This window comes from Staurois parvus, unplaced genomic scaffold, assembly GCF_062004578.1.
Source record: "Staurois parvus isolate SC_StPar_1 unplaced genomic scaffold, SC_StPar_1.0 ptg000317l, whole genome shotgun sequence".
In the NCBI taxonomy this organism is placed as follows: domain Eukaryota; kingdom Metazoa; phylum Chordata; class Amphibia; order Anura; family Ranidae; genus Staurois; species Staurois parvus.
Window position 1 is genome coordinate 223,630 of NW_028318113.1, and position 18,008 is coordinate 241,637.

The following is an 18,008-nucleotide window of genomic DNA, read 5'->3' on the forward strand; positions in this document are numbered from 1 at the left end:
ACCGATGGTCTACTTGATATTACACATATAACGCTCATTTTGTATGTCCCTGTTGTAAGCGCATAATTATACTAGATTTTCTGAATATACGAATCTGGATTTGGAACGCACCAATTGCTGCGGATGTCACCTGGTGTATCTCATACCTCTTATATCAAATAGCATTGATTTATGAACTTATCACTATAGGTTCTGCTGTTCCTGACTATTTGAATATATGAGTCTCAATACAAGGACTGCTATATGTTGTTGTGATTTGGTTGATCTCTATATCTGTAAATCACAATATCATTCATCTTATCATTTTCTAGCACTGCATACCCTTTACATATTAACCTTCAGATCTATTTACAAAACAATCATTGGACAGATGTCATGTATATTCATGCAGGGTTGGCCGCAATTTCTGTAATAGATTAATTCCTATGATCGTCAGCTCCATCTGGTGGTCCAAATGCAATATAGTTTTCTGAACTACCTCAATGACAAAATATCCTGGAATATATGAATGAATCTATTACAGACATTACGCCCAAAATGTGCGTGATATTTGTCCAGGCAGTGCTTTATAAATAGATTCCACAATGTTCATTATCAAGTGGGTATAATAATAATATCCACAATTCTCTTTACATTGAAGATGTTTTCTTTTCAATCATTATTGTAACTAATTGCTATTTAGGTAGCTTTGTCTCAGAAGAGTTGGGGAGTAATCAGGGGCGAACTGACAACTCATGGGGGCCCCGGGCAATAGGGGATCATGGGGCCCGTATCCTGGCCCAAACTCAAAAAAGCCTATGAAAAAGGTACCAGGGGCATCTCATGGGGCCCCCTACTAACCCCGGGCCCTTGGGCAGTGCCTGAGTTTCCAAATGGTCAGTCCGCCCCTGGGAGTAATCAAACATTCGACCCGTATAAACACTGATTTTACCTTCCACAAATGCAAATGTAGCCTTACTGAGAGCTGAGCGATGCAATAGCTTTCCTAAATGTAGCTTGTGCTTCCTGGAAATTACAGACAGTTGTTAACTGCTGTAGGCATTGGTGCCATTTTATAAAATTCTAGAACTGCTCAACATGAAATATTTCAAATGCTTTGGTTGAATCAGAAAAGTTTTATACTTTTTGTATTCTGACTAAGTTCTGCTGAATATCATTCCTTTTCCCTTTATTAGAGAGATTTCTTGTCCCTGGAAATAGTGGATGGAAAGTTGAGACTGTCAGTGGAACTTGGTTCAGGACCTTTGATATTAACAACTGACGGACGTTACAATGATGGCAACTGGTATAAAGTTGCTTTCCAACGGACCAAAAAGCAAGGTATGATTTTGATATATTGTGAACGTCATTATTCAGTACATCATGCAATGCTGTGATCATGAAGTACTCTACATATTAGGATGTATACAAATTAGATTCAAATGCATAGTGATATAAGAATATATTGTATTATAATATTATACTATCCTAAAGAAATATATCATTGTGTATTGTTAATTCATTAGTAAGGTGGTTCTGAAGCCAAATATTTTTCACCGTAATGCATTCTATGGATTAAGGTAAAAAAACCTTTTGGTACCCCCCAATACCTAAACACTTACCTGAGTCCTGTATCAATCCAGCGCTGTGCTTGTCTGCAGATCTTCTCTCCCCTCTCCTCTCACTCACAGGCTTGGCTGAGAGCAGAGGGAGCCATTGGCTCCCACTGTTAGTCAAATTCACTGAGCAGAGAGAAGGGGGTGGGGCTGAACCACGATGTGTGTCAATGGACGCATGCAACCCAGCTTGGGAGTGAGAAAAGGAGCCAAGATTGTCAGCAGGGGACCCCAGAGGAGAAAGTTTGGGGTTTGCTCTATGCAATACTGTTACACAGAACAGGTAAGTATAACATCTTTTTTTATTTTAGTATAAAACACATTTAACTGTACAACTGCTATAAATTGGACACCATTTGTACTGCTGTCATTTTATGTAACATATCTTAATTACAGCTATTGTATTACATACCTAATTTGTAACATTTAACATAACTGTTGCAAAGGTTTCCTAGCTGTTATGGACTCCTTCAACTCCAGTAATCGAGAGACCAAACAGGGTGAACCACCTGGTACAGCATCAGACTTGAATAGGTCAGACAAAGATCCCATATACATCGGTGGCCTTCCTAGGTCCAGAGTGGTAAGGTAGGTTACACGGATCTCCTGTAGTGTCTTTCAACAAACATAGATCCTAGGGAACCAACATGGAATTTGACTCAGGTCAACTCAGGCTGCATATTTGTATTATTAACACACATCCAATGCTGATGGATCTTGCAGAAATGAACAGCCCTTGCTTATGTTGTAGCATCCCCCAACAGCAGGCCTTGCATGTAAACAGAAATATCTTTTTTTTTTAATATGGCATCTCTCCCCCTTTGCTGAAATATTATTATATACAATTACAAAAACACTTGTAGAGAAAAAAAGTTAGATGTTGAGTAGCCCAAATTTCTCCTTGAAGATTATCCTGCACTGTTCTGTTCTCACTTAATTTTTGGTACTCAGCATTCCCTAGGATCTTGTTGGCAGAATGATAATGTCACTCTCTGTACTAGGGAAACTGGGGGGTGGGGGGGCAGGGTGTAGGTATGTTATTTTTCTCCCCCCACAGGTATTTTATATATCACATGTGGGAGGGATGCCACATTTTCCATCTTTGATTATACTCTGACCTTCAAACACAAGAGTATATGGGATCAGGGAGAGTTGAGGAAGGGTAAGAGATATCTATTTAACTGTTTGAAAAGTAGTGAATAGTGTTGCGCAACTCAAACATACAATGCTTTATGTGATATAGATAATATGAATTTATATAAACTCAACATATATTAATAGCAACTAAAGATTTAATAAAATGCAGTTGAAAACAAATTTGAATACAGAAAGAGTCCCAAAATATGTTAATAGTTCATGAATAGTGGCATGATCTCCTATAATAAAAATCCAAAAACCAAAAAAAGTTCAACAATAAATGTGTAGAAACAGTCTCAGAAAAAAAATGGTGCTCCGTCCTTTACTAGTGTAAACAGTGCGACAAGAATTGACGTCACATTGGCTCTGCACTACACGCTACGCCACTAACCCATGTGGATTCTTCACAGTGGCTTTTTTATTTATCTGTCTATTTTATCCTCCTATTTATTTTTGCAGCCTAGTCTTGCAATATTGCTTTTTATAAATAAACCTCTCTATTGGCTATTTTTCGCACAAAATAATAATGAGTGAATTTTAGTTTAGTTATGAAATTACCAATGAAATGTAAAATTCAGCGCCTCATTCTTTATTATTTGAGCTTTATTTATATATTTTGTTTATGCAAAATTGCCCACAATTGTCAAACTTCATCTAGGAGACAACTAGTCAGCAGATCCTATGTTGGTTGTATAAGGAATTTGGAAATTTCAAGATCAAACTTTGACTTGCTAAGAAATGCTTATGGTGTAAGAAAAGGCTGTAAATTAGAGGTGAGCAGAATACAATATTTATTACAATAATAGCAATATGAATAATGGATAAATAAGTATAGCATTTAAATGTTTAATATACCTCTTTAGAAAACAAGTATGGTTGAATTATTAATGGAAGACGCTGTTATGTATTTTTATGTCATAAATGGAACACCTCAATGAAATCAAACACATTCAGTATTTTTTGCACAGTTTTGACCATTAACTACATTCTCAACTGTACCCTATTGTAAGGAACCTATCTGCAACAGGTTCACATGGCCAGGTGTTTGGTTGTCTTTTGCGCCTGTTACTTCATCTGTGAGGCACATTCAGGGGCATTTCTGGCGATTGGCTCTCTTTGCAGTGTCTGTCTTAATTTCTTGTGTTCCTGTCTGACTATCTTGTGTTCCTTTCTGACTTTCTTGTTTTCTGCGGTTCATCTCTTGCACTTGCTTATGCTCCTTCTGTCCTGTATGCCTATTGATTTTATTCTGGCTGTTTTCTCTCCTACAGCTCTCTATTGCTTTTCCTGTATTACAAGCTCCCTTTCTGTGCCCTGGCATGATCATACATGCTCTACAAGAGGGAGGTTAACCTGGTGCACTCATACTGATTGGTCCACAGTCTTTTAACAGGTCACCCGGGACCATATGCTGCTTGTCTATTGTAGCACTTACATTTCTGCAAATAGGGAGTTTCTGTGAAATCCTGCACTTGTTTCTGGTTGCTGGTCCTGTCATGTCAGTCCTATTCCTTTAAGGTTGCTTTTCAGTCCTGTCATTGCCTGCTTTGTGCTCCCTGAGTTACTGGCTATATTTCCTAGCTTGTCTAATTACTAGTTATTGCCTGCTCTGAGTCTGCCTAAACTCTGTTAGAATTCTTTATGACGTTAGCGTTTGGAAAAGATCTTAGGCTACTCTCCTTGACTATGTTACCATCTGTGCCTTTGATGCATGTCTGCCCTGCTGGTATGACTTCAACTTCTATGACTACTTCATGTTCCCTAGCTCATACTTACTGGAAAGTGATCTCCTTGTTAGGACCAAATAATATTGTTTGTAAGCCCCAGACATCCTCAAAAAGGTGGCCACAGCAATCGTAATTTGTTCTTAGACTCTCAATCATAAACGCAACTAATCCCAAATATGTGAACAGAGATGTAGTTCCCAAACAATCACCATCATCTTTACTTGATTATGACCGCCTTGGTCTTTTTACAAAAAAAAAAATTGCTCCATGTACCGCTGTTTCATACGGTTAAGGTCTCCTAATGCATTGGTGTGCCCATGTTAACTTCACAGAAAGCCCTCACGCAGGTATTTAAATAGTGTTTCTAAAAATTTCTCAGAACTGGTATTTTGTCTTTCTCTTCCAGCATAGACACTCCCTGCATATCTATATACTGTATTTTCCCTGTAATCTATATAGGTTACCCCCAATTTTGCCCCATTGTATAGAAGCATTCAGATGGTTTCTACTCCAGATTTATCCTTGTGTGTGCCTTTTTGACAGTGGAAGGGAATCTTGATTTCAAAATGTTAGAAACTGATATGAAGTTGTGTTTTATCAGTTTTCCGAAATTCTATTCTAGGTTAATCAGAGCAGTCTTTCTCGGATTAAATCATTTACTTTTATATTTGTTTTGCCTAATGGAGCCTAAAAGTAATATTGATGCAGAGGACATTTCTATTGCTTCGGCAGCTGAGATATGAATTTCTTTGTGACCTTACCGATTCAGTCTCTGTCATTTACAAACCTATTAAAAATCTTGCTCCCTTGGTAGATTCAGAGCAATTGCTCTTTTTCCCCTATTTTTAAGATGAATGGGGTCATGAAGGTAATAATAAATGTAAAAATAAATGTGGGTTTTTTTTTAACTATGTGAAGATTTCTTGTGCCACACAAACCTCTGATAGTCAGTAAGAGCACCTTGTGGATTCTTGGTTTACTACACTTCCTAGGTCAGCTCCTGCTCACTGGACAGAGGGAATGCTGATTATATACCCAATGAGGAAGCTGGTGGTGGAGGGGTGACATTGGAGGCTAAGTCAGGAAGATAAATTGCTAAAATCTAAACTCCAGGCAAACCACTACATACATAGTTAAAATTCATATATAGGAGCTGTTTTACCTGCCACAATATTTTATCACTGCAGCTTGTGATTGGACAGTGAAGGAACATCCTGATGAGATTATCCCTCTGCTCTCTCCTTCTATTAACAGTTTTTTTGTCAGCCAATTTCCCAAAGCAGGTAATTGGTCTTTAGTGTTGCCCTTCCTTCTCCCAGTCTGCTTCTACTGTGTAGGGCATTACAAGTGGCTGAAATCAAGAAAAATGCAAACATTTATTTTAGATACATTTAAATGCATTTATTATTTTTTAATAAATACGTAACTGCATTCTCTGCCTGGAGTTTAGCTTTAGTTAGGGCTACTGATGGTCCCTTCTGACTGTATAGTGTGTACATACTCAACTGTGCATTTGGTGTTCAATAGTGATTACTATTAATTTATCAAATATTTATTGTGTACAAAAATAACTGTTCATATGCTGATCTGTATTTTTTATGGATTGTTGATTTGCAGTAAAGTGTTATAGAGCATCGGCCATAGACAGCAGTAGGAAAGTAAAAATAAGGGGAATACTTCTTTGCTGGCTAACGAAGTGATTAGAGATATCAAATGTGGAGCAAATCTATAGCAGCTGTGCATGGCAATCAGTCAGCTTCCACCTTTAATTTTTAACCTGAACACGCTGAAGATAGAGGCTGATTGGTTGACATGTTCAGTTGCTCCAGGATTCTGTTTCCCCCCAAATTAATTTAATTGAATATTACCTAGAATACCTGTACCATACACGACAAAGAAAACTAAGCATTTTGGAAAGTATGCACTAAAATATACTGCACTAGTGAACAAAATAGTATTTCCACTTTCTTAATCATATGTTATGAATGGGATGTATAAATTACACTGTAATGTAACTGTAATATTTCCTGTCTCTCTTCCTCTAGCCTACTCGCAGTATAACTGTTCTTAATGAAGGCTATGTAGAAATGCAGCCTGTGTCTTTACTCCCCGAGTCTGAGCTCATGGTGTCGTTTTCCACTCTCAATGATACGGGCATAATTCTGGCTGGGTTTGGCAAAGCAACGGTGAAACGTAGTCGCAGGCAGGCTCAGCTGGTGAGTAATGACTCTGCTATGTAGAGCAATTTAAATTGTGTTTAAATTATGCAGTCACCTAGAATAGGATGGACATTTACTTTGTGACTGGATGTGATCGAATGTAGTTTTAAATGTCAGTGTTAACATGTACATGAATTTAAATTTTTTACTTTCTATGTAATTTAACAGTACAACACCGCCTGTAAATTAAAATAATTCAAATGTTTTAGTTTGTTAATATATTTTATTTCAGTTCTTCCTTTTATTTACCAGAAAGATACTTTATTTATTGCAGTAGCAAACCCGTGAGAATGTGACATCTAGCTGCTGGCATCTCTTGGAACAGCACTTTAGTTATCAGTGTTTATCTCTGACCTATGTCTGCCTGCTAAGCAAATTCTAACACCTCCCTCTACCTGAATCAACAACTAAAATAACCATTAATGTAACATTTAACCCATCCCTAACGGCCCATTTACACTATTATGGTGCATTAGTGCCTGCATCTTAGCAGTCTTAACATATGCTGTGGTAAAGTAGCTCATTCATTTGCTTGGGCTACCTAACTCAGTGTTTCTCAATCTTTTTTTTAGTCAAGGCACCCTTTAAAATGAGGCACCCCATTCTAAAATGTGAAAAACTATTCTAATAGCTTTATATAATGCAGCAACATCCACACATGTAGTACACCCAACATTAGCTGTGTTTTATTCCTCCAAAGCAAATATACTTTTGCACACTGGTACTGAGGACTAGTCCAATGTCTCTCTTCTACTTCAGTTTTTCTCCATCCGTGATGTGACCCCAGCACTGATAGAGAGGGACAGGGTAGGGTTAAACTAGGATGCTGTGTAGGCAACCATCATCCTCCTTATCAACTGATGATGTAATTGTTTGTCAGGACTCCGGCAGCTAGAACGTAGTAATGGTGTACAATGAAAACCCATGGCTTTGTGTAACTAAAAGGCAGGCTTGTTCCACCCGTTGGCTTGTATATGTTTTGGGCAATTTTTAGACATTTTGCCAAGGCATCCCTGGAGAAACCTCAAGGCACCCCAGGGTGCATGGGCACCCTGGTTGAGAAAGGCTGACCTAACTTCTGACAGCAAACAGGCTCAGAATGAACACAGGTAAACACAGATAACATGTATTGCCACACATTGCAGCAATGCTAAAATGCTAACCCTAATCTTTGACATTTTTCTCTCTGATAATTTTCATGACCGCAATGTAACGTCTAACCCAGGGGTGTCAAACTGGCGGCCATCCAGCTGTTGCAAAACTACAAGTCCCATCATGCCTCTACCTTTGGGAGTCATGCTTGTAACTGTCAATCTTGCAATGCCTCATGGGACTTGTAGTTTGGCAAGAGCTGAAGGGCCACTAGTTTGACACCTGTGGACTCTAACCTAATCCCTTACACTGAAAACTAATGATCCATTCTAAGAGATGTGAAAAGTCAAGTGATGGTTGAACCCAATGGTAACAACTCAAATCAAAACATTAGTTAAATATACATAGGTCTACATCCAATTACTTTATGGAAAAGAGTCAATAGAATTATACAATAATTTTTTTGTTAAAATTTGCCTTCTGTATTAATATATTCTCAAACTCCTTCAAGATAACTAAATATTTAAAAAAGAGATATATACAACTGAAACCAGTGTTTTTTCAGTAGAGCCACAGAATACACAGCTATCTGTCTTTTCTTATCTGCTGGTGTTCAGGACTGTTGCAAGCTCCGGGTTATTTTACATAGGAGAGAAAATATAACTGTATTACAATCTGTGCTCAAAAATGTAGAACTATTAGATTGTAGATATGTTCCAAGGTTTTATAGCTAATACATTATAATTAGAAACATGTCAGTAATACTACTTGTTGCTTTTCAGTCAGAATAGCTGATCCTCCAGCCTTGAAAGTATCTCTTCTCCCATCCTCCCTTTCCTCTAGGGGGGGAGGGTATTGTCAATTCCATAATAAACATAATTGGGTTATTGTCGGCAGAGATTGAAGTTATATTTAGTTTGTATTACAAAACAGAAATGGGAGTTTGACTAACAAATGGGAAAATGTTTGCTTATTTTATTCCAATCTGTAAAGTGATGCATGCCAAAGTAAATAGCTGTGCATCAGTCTCATTCTAATATAGGTACTGTGTCATAATAGTTGCAATCTGATCCATTATTCAGTGTACTTAATATCAAATACTATTTTTTACCATTAAAAAAACAAGCATACTGTTAAAATTGTAATTAAAGCAATCGTAAAACTGCGCTTTGTCACTTGTTTCTACAGATAAGCTTGTAATAAAGTTTACCTGTAGGTAACATGAATATCTCCTAAATGTGCACCATTTAGGAGATGTTCGCATATTTTGCAACCAGACACATCACCAGTGCATGCACACTGCTCTCTGAATTGACGGCACACTGAACGTGTCTCCAATCCAGAGCTCTGTGCCGTGGCTGTGACTCCTGTGCACATGTGCGGGAGTGATGTCATCGCTGCTTAGCCATTCAAATGGCCGGACCCCAAAAACCCAGAAGAAAGACCAGGTGAAGATGGAAGCCCTGTCAGCGGTGATAGCACGGCCCTTGAGGGCTTTGTTTTACAGGTAAGTCTTCTATAATGTGCTACTATGGGATGCAAACTAGCACATTATGACATTAACTTGCAGGAAGACCGGATTTTTTATTCCAGGACTTTACTACTGCTTTAAACATTAAACCATAGTTATATTCTTTAATTTTTGATATAATAACTACAATGACATGTTAAATAAAAACATCATTAGGATGCAGTTTCCCTAGTTTTTCCATCATGTCCTGTCTGGTCACCTGTTCCTTTAATAATAGTTTCAATGATCAAAAGGAGACTGCATCATTGAAAACATATTAGTAACTTAAACAGTCGCAAATAGTAGTTTGACTACAATTTTATTTATTTATTTTTAATTTAAACGTTTTAATATAGTGTTTATATATAATATACTATACATAAGACAGTAAAACTATATGGGGTATGGTGAGAAGGGACTAAACAGCTCTTCAATGCTAAAACAGTATATCCTTCTTATAACAAAAGGTATTCACGTTTTTCATACTAGCACATAATCCAAAAATAGGAATATTCCTTATTTTAAGATAGTGGGCGGAGTCATGTAAATCAATGCTTTACCACCCATCAGCCAAAGGCACTGCTGACATACTGTATATTGCAAATATAGTCTAATATTATAGAGCCATTTATTCTAAATTGCATGCAGCTTTTTTTGGATATTATCCATCCAGTGTATGGAAGACATGACAGAAGCTGTTTGCTTTCAGACTCACTCTCTGGAAGTGATACTTTGTAGGAAGCTGTCTGTACATAGTGGGAGGATGGTGGGGGGTTGTTTATTTCCCTCTAGTGTGTGAATATGGGCTTTAGCATTTATTAGAGCAGTGTGTACAGCATGAGGATTGACATCTAGGAGCTCACAACTGTGTGCACCTCCAGTTATGAAATGGGGGTGATAGATTGATCTACAGATTTTGGACATCTGCTGGTTAAGGTATCCATAGGCTTTAGATGTCAGTCTCCAATCCATCAATGCTCCTGCAGCCCCAAATGACCTTTCTCAAGAGACGAAAAGGATCAACTTGTCTGATTACTATTTTAAATCTTGAGCTTCCCTTCTCCATTACCTAAGCATAAACTCGCATGCAACCAGTGTTACTCTATAGGGCAGAAGCTGAGCCAAAGACATTGTTAGACTGTGCATACTGTACATGTCTGACCATTCTGCTATATCTAAGGTCAGACAAGCTGGTGGGTCAATTGGCTCCTGTCTAAATTGGCCCTAGTATGTGTATGTATGAATGTAAGTTAGGGACTTTAGATTGTACACCCCTTGAGGGTTAGGGACTGATGTGAATGTGCAATATATATGTAAAGTGCTACGTAAATTGACGTATATAAGTACCTGAAATGACTAAAATAAACCTGTAAATAGTAAAGAGGTCATACTAGTCCTGGTGGACCCCTGTCCAAGGGTATAGAGTATTAGAAGCTGTAAACCTCAGTAGCTGTTTTCAATAGAATGCATTAGCTTAGAATGTGTGTGATTTCACATTGGAGGCATTTTCTAAGAGAAATTACTGCTGTTTGACAAAGCCTCAGGCATTTTGTGAAATTAGATTTCAGATTTCAATAACCTGAGGCAGAGCCTGAAGCCTAATCACTCATATAACAAGGTCATAGAGCCACAGGCTTATTCTTCATTCTGCCTATCTATGACCCTCTATATTGTGCTGCTGCAGACTGTTCAGTTCCTGCCAATGGTCATTTTTACATGCATACTGTATATTTCTATTTCATCACATGAATTGTTGCTCTTTCATGTCCTCCTGCACTTTATATGTCAAATATCCAACTCAAATGGAAGGGAATAAAAGTATTACTATTATCCTCTCCTTACTTGCATCCAAAAATGAGAATTATTCATCAGAAAGATTCATTAGCTTAATGACTGAAGTGGTAAATCTCCTTCATATAAAATTTTCTTTGATTTTTATACTACACTTTCACTTTTGTATTTTTGGCATTTATTAGGATTTTATAATTAGTTTTGAATATTAATGGACTTTAAAGATCATTTTGATTTTTTTACAATGTGAACACATGACAAATATATAGTGAGTGGATATCCAATTAATCTTTATACGCACTAGCCCTATAAGTGTATGTCAGCTTACAATCAGCAAATATATTTGCCCCTGTTAACTGTGTGTTAAACAACAACAAAAAATTAAACCAAAATCCAAAAATTTAATATATTGCAGTTTACCAATCCGTAGACATAGTGGCTGCATTGCATTTCTGTTTAGGTTTTTCCCCTCACCTGGTAATCTGGCCAGTAGCACACCTCCTGTATTAGAGTGCCTCCACTATGGAAGAAGGAGCACAGAAGACATCTTTTGACAGCAGCATTGGCAGTCTGGGGGAGGGGAGTGTTAGATGCAGATTTTAATACACTAGCAAGCCAAACTCCAGTTAACACTCTTTAAGCAGTTAAAACAACATGATTTTCCTTTTAGAATAAGGGTTTTACATAAATGAATAAAAGCTGACCATTGTAAACACCCCTGTCAGTGGTAAATGGTTTGTTTCATCCTTCCAACTGCTACATCTGCAGGGCAGCTTGTTCTGTTGAAAAACAACAAACTTACTGGCTGGATCACCAGGTGAAAACAGAAGGAAAAAATGTAATAAATGTTTGCTTTTGATTTTTATACCATTGTAAAATATATGTAAATACAATCAATTAAATCTCTTATAATTTTTACCATGTTTCTAAAGATCAAAACTCAAACAACAACCACAAAAAAAAGATTTAAAAATGGTTCTATGCATTTTTTTTTCATCCAGCCAGCAGGTAGCTAGATACTAGATATCACCAGTGATGAGCTAGGGCATGTTCAGACTAGAACCCAAACCCATGTGTATGAACCTAACATGAAACTTTCACCTGTATGGACCAATCATCTGAATTCCTTGTCCTATATATGTGCGGGTGCATGTCTTTTGTATGTCTGCAGCTGCAGGGCAGGGAATGCCCTGGCCATTGATGATTGGTCCTTACAGGTGACAGCTTCTTGGCTGGCTCACACCAAGAAGTTCAGGTCCTAGTCCATATACACCTGAGCTCATTACTACCTATCACCTACTGAAAAACAATCAGTTTACAGACCTCAAAAGCTTAAGTTGGAGTGGATAGGTCAGAACAATGTTTCCTTTCTTATCAGACAGCTCAAAATAAAGTCTCGTTGAGAAACATCTGTGTCTGAAAGGGAACTGCTTTTGTTGTGCTGTCTCCTATTGTAACCCTTACTACTATGGGAACCGTTTGTCATGCAATAGAAGGGGCGGACTGACCATTTGGGAACTCGGGCACTGCCCGGGGTCAGTAGGGGGCCTCATGAGATGCCCCTGGTACTTTTCATAGGCTTTTTTGGTGTGGTTGGAGTGTGGGTGAGGACACAGGGGCCCCATGATCCCCTATTGCCCGGGGGCCCCATGAGTTGTCAATCCGCCCCTGTGCAATAGGTACAGTAAACAAATAAATATAAAACATAAGTTTAAAAACATATTAATCCTATAAAAATCATAATAAAACTGACCCAGAGCCATTATAGTTTACCTCTAATGTATCATAGCCCTAGCAACATTTGAAAAATTGTCTGCTGTGTGTGCATGCTGGAGTTCTAACATAAACCTCTGTTATACCCATGCAGGGTTAAGCAACCATTCCACTTTAATACTAGTCCCTGCATTTGTATATGCTTTCTTTGTTCACCCAGGGAAACAAGTATTTGGCAATTGCCCACTTAAGCTGTGTTTGGACCCAAGCTCATGCATTTTTGTGTGATTTTGAAAAAAAAAAACCACGAAAGAAATACATGGGTCTTTTTTTGTTTTTTTAATTGTGCTGCACCAAAATGCATACTTTGTTAACATATGTTTGGGCGCACACATTAGCAAGGTGCATTAAGGTGCCATAAAGAATTAATGTCAGCATTACATGTGTGCAGAAGTGATGCTGTTTTTTTCTTGTGAGATTTTGTGCACATCCCCTCAATGCACAAATGTGAACCTAGCCTTAGGCATTCAGCAGTGTCACTTGGGGATGGGGGGGTGAGTCTTAAGCCCTATGTAAGCTTGATCTTGGGCTTCTTTTTCAGGCTGTAGAAGCCAGTATTAAAGTAAACCTTTTGCTTTGCCCTGTATAGTCAAAGCACAAAGTCAATTTAATGTATGAACCTTGTCTTATTGAAACATGTTTTCTTCTTTTTTTTAATGCAACCTAGCCATTTTTTGCATTAATGTTGGTAAACGGCCATGTTGAATTACACATTAATCCTGTGGATGGAGCAAGCACAAGAAAAACAGTCATTAAATCACCTAATGGGACCTATAGTGATGGTCAAGAACATTCCATTATTCTCATTCGTAACAAAAGGTATCTGACTTTTCTTTTAAAGCAATTGCCATGACATTGTGTTAATGAAGACAAAATTATATCTCGGGATGTATAAATCAGTTGTTTTATAACTCTCTAAAGAATGGGCACTTGATTTGAAACCATTATAGCCAGCACCGACCAAAATGTGTGTGGGATTCTAGGTTTGAGCAGCCGTAGACTTACATAAAGGATGTGTTACTATAAATCTTTAGTTTGCTTCATCTTGATGTTCTAAAGGAAGGCCTCCTTGCTGGGAAGGCCAGTTGGGTTTTCAAGCTGTGCCACCCTTTACTAATCACTACCAACAACTGATTATTTACTGTGCAACTAACATACCATTATTTGTTTTCTAGGATGATAAGCGTGCAGGTTGATGAAGGGAAACCAGCAGAGGTGAAACTCAATGGTCCATCTGTGGATACGGCTGCCATAAATACTTCTAGTTTTTTCATTGGCGGGGTGCCTGGGACATTGGGCGCTACCATGCTCAGGACAAGTCAGTCTTTCTACGGATGCATTCAGAATTTGATTTTAAATATGGAGTAAGTATGATACTGTATTCTGTATGGGTTTCCTTATTGCAGTTAGATATCTGATGCTGAATAATCGGTAAGAAATGTGTTTAAAGTGGACCTCTGATGCAAAGCTTTAAAGATGAATTCTAGATTCTATCAATATTGCATGACCATTTGAGCATATACCACATGTACATATGCACATTTGAACATTGGGTGAATGTTTGTACCTACTATGACATAATAAGCTGCACTGGAAAACCAGACACCCATAATATTTATTTTGAGACTTTTTTAGTCATGGTAGTTGATTTACTAAAGGCAAATAGACTGTTCATTTTACAAGAGAATTTAATGTATTTTCACCACATCCAGCTCTGGAGAAAATTCCCTTGCAAAGTGAACAGCCTATTTGCCTTTAGCAAATCAAGCCCATGGCTTCTCTCAGGGGTGATTAAGGAAGCTAAATATGTAAACTTCCTACATACTATGGATATGTCCTTTTTCTATAGGCACTGGTGATTATTATTCCTGCCATATGTTTCATCTAGCTGCATGTTTGTATTTTCTTTTTATGCTATGTGGACCCCAAAAAAAGAAGGTTGTTTTTTCTCTCTTAACCACTTCAAGTCTGGACACTTTTACCCCCTTCCTGTCCAGGCCAATTTTGAGCTTTCAGCTCTGTCACACTTTGAATGACAATTGCGTGGTCATGCAACACTGTACCCATATGATTTTTTTAGCATTTTTTTGAGACAGATAGAACTTTATTTTGGTGGTATTTATTCACCACTGGGATTTTTATTTTTTTTTATATATATATATATATATATATATATATATATATATATATATATATAAATGAAAAAAGTGTTTTTCTTATAAAATTTTGCAAATAAATAATCTTTCTTCATAAATCTTGGCCAAAATGTATTCAGCTATCTTTTTTAGTAAAAAAACAATAACCCAAATTAGTTTATAACCAAAAATTGTAATTTTTCAAACTTTTTTTTTTACATTCTTATTTTATTTTTTTTATATTATTATTTATGGGTTTTCTTTAAACATACTGTCACCCTAGCAAAAAAAATATAACCATAGTGACACTGTACTACTTGTGGGGGGTGATGAAGATTAATTTTTTTTTGCACAGGCTAAAATGGCGGGCGCCATTTATGACCGGCAACTGCTCCTGTCTGGCCATTTATATACATGGGCCAGACGGGGAGTGGTTAAAGAATAGGTTCACCTTTTAGTAAAAAATAATAAATGCATTTTTTTTGCAGGTGAACTTATCCTTTAAAATGCAGTGTAAATTTGTCAGGGTGACAATTTAGATATAACACTGCTTCCTGGTTATTTTGTGTAAAATAATACTCTGTGGATACTGAAGGCACAGGAACCACTGCACCTTATAGCAAATGTTACAAATAACCCTTTAAAGGATATCTAAATGCAAAAGCAAAAATGTATATATTACGGTTTACCAGACTTTAGATGTGGTGACTTCATTGGTTTTCTTTTTTCAGACTTTTATCTACTTTATTTTCATCCGGTTATCCTGCCAGTAATACATGTTCTGTCACTGGGTGGCTACATTGACTACTCCACTGTATCTCTGGTGGTTACCACCCAGGCTGGACATCAGACATGCCCCCTATGTTCCTCTTAATTACATATTAGTGGAGAGGATAGTAGTTTACTGAAGGAAGATAAGTTCATCTCACAGGAAGTGGCAAGAACACCGTATTAGTGGCAGGAGCAATAGGTATGTTCTGTAGTTGCTGAAAATTTAAACTAATTCAGCCATCACATCTAAGGACTGGAAAACTGAAATATGTAAAGTTTTTGTTTTTGATTTTATATATCCCTTAAGGGAAAAGTCAGCTGTAGATTTCTGTACAGTTTTCCCCTTGCAAGGAATGCCAATGCAAGGAACCATGACACTGGGCTACATTAACCAATGACCCTGAAATGTCTTTGACCAATTTATACTCCGGTCAAGGGACTGCGGTACATGCTGAGAAATTTTCCAAACCCTATTATGACGCTTAGACACAGCAAGAATACTTTTAGTCTATTCACACTGCTGCAAACGCTCAGGAAAATGTATATTGTATAGAGCTTCATGCTGTGAACCCAGCACGCTTGTTAAGATGGAAGCAAGAGGAATTCTATTGCTGTAACAAACAGTAATTGTACACTATCTTCACTAATAAGCTGTGTCGCTTTAGTCATAGTTACTATTTTAGTAATCTAAATATTAATCATTATTTCAATTATCTCATTAATTAGGCAATTGGATTTCACTATGGTTATTAAGTATGAAAAAGTTCAAATGGATAGCTGCATGCTAACAGAGAAGCCTGCTGTCAACAATGAGGAACCAGACATACAACCGACAGTAATACCGTCTGTCACAGAAAAGAAATTATCTCTGACCACACCCATACAGAAATCCTATGTCACTAAGGTGAGCAAAGGATGTTCACATTGACTAAAACCCTTTACTGCAAGCAGCAGATTTTGTTACTGAAAAAAGTTGAGTAACAGGTTTAGTTAGGAAATTCCTATTTGACAGATTGTGCAGGGTTTAATTATTTACATAGAACATTTTTATTAGCATTAGACTTATCTCCCATGTATAGGATAGCAGAACACCTGTCCCACTGTTGCTTCCGTTGCATGGTGGACTGGAGGCAAATCAGTGAAAATAAAATTATTCTCATCATTTGTAGTTTAGAATATTTTAGATAGCGACAATCACATGATCAATAAAAGATTCATGTGGATGTTATTATTGGGCAGATGACACTAAATTCTGTTAAGCGGTGTTTCATTATGATCTGTGCTACTGGGTCTTGATTAAAACCTATAAATTTAAAAGGAAGCACCACTTTCTTGGAAAAAATATAGCAAATACAAAAATATAATATAGCATATGCACTTGCTACACAAGCCATGTTCTAATTTAAAGTGATACTAAACCCAGGACCCTGCATTCACTATGTCTGGTCTCCCACAGTACACACTACATGGAAAAGCAATTATTTTAGTAAATATAAACAGCTAAATACCTTTTCTCATCAGCAGTTAGAGCAGTCTTGTGACTTCAGCAGAGCACTGGTTAAAGCTTGTAGGCTGTAATTTTCTGTAAAAATCCAGTGTAATATGGCAACCTGGAGGCGTGCTAGTTGGTATACAGAATGCCTCCAAAATGTCATTTACTGCTTGTGTGATTGGCTTACTGATGTTCTGGGAAGTTTACACTAAGATAAAAGTCAGATTTTAGGCACCCTCTGCAATAGACATGTAAGTTTTGGTGAGATCTATTATTTATTTATTTCAGGTACTTGTATAGCGCTGTCAATTTACGCAGCGCTTTACATATATATTGTACATTCACATCAGTCCCTAACCCTCAAGGAGGTACTCCCCAAGGTTTTATCACTTCTAAAGGGATACAAACACTACAGCTTTCCTCATTAGTACACAGAGAGTACACAAACTGATTATATTGAACCAGTCACTCCTATTCAAAATGTGTACGCAATTATTCTGGTGAAACAAAGAGCTAATTCTTTACAGCAACATAAAGTAGAAATCTGCTACAACGTGTGTTAAAATCCTTGCAATGATGAGATTGTTTTCTCCTTAACAAAAATGGAGTTACTCTTTAAATGAAATTTTTGGACCACCGGTAGTGTCAATGCTTACTGGAATTGGCAATGTGGCAGTATGAGTTAGAACACTGTGTGCAAATCATGAAATTATGAATTGTTGGCAGGGCTATGCACCAATTACAATAATGCTGTTATGTTATGGTG

General features: G+C 37.3%; 1 protein-coding gene across 1 annotated transcript in view; it reads left to right on the forward strand.

Annotated features, from left to right (window-relative positions):
- The window catches only part of LAMA1 (laminin subunit alpha 1), a 250,596-nt gene that overhangs the window by 200,054 nt on the left and 32,534 nt on the right, over positions 1-18,008 (forward strand). Inside the window, exons 50-56 of the mRNA XM_089683630.1 lie at positions 1,176-1,320; positions 2,042-2,183; positions 3,391-3,505; positions 6,505-6,675; positions 13,512-13,663; positions 14,020-14,208; positions 16,477-16,654. Coding sequence (XP_089539756.1) covers positions 1,176-1,320; positions 2,042-2,183; positions 3,391-3,505; positions 6,505-6,675; positions 13,512-13,663; positions 14,020-14,208; positions 16,477-16,654 — 1,092 coding nt within the window. The remainder of the gene's footprint in view (positions 1-1,175; positions 1,321-2,041; positions 2,184-3,390; positions 3,506-6,504; positions 6,676-13,511; positions 13,664-14,019; positions 14,209-16,476; positions 16,655-18,008) is intronic.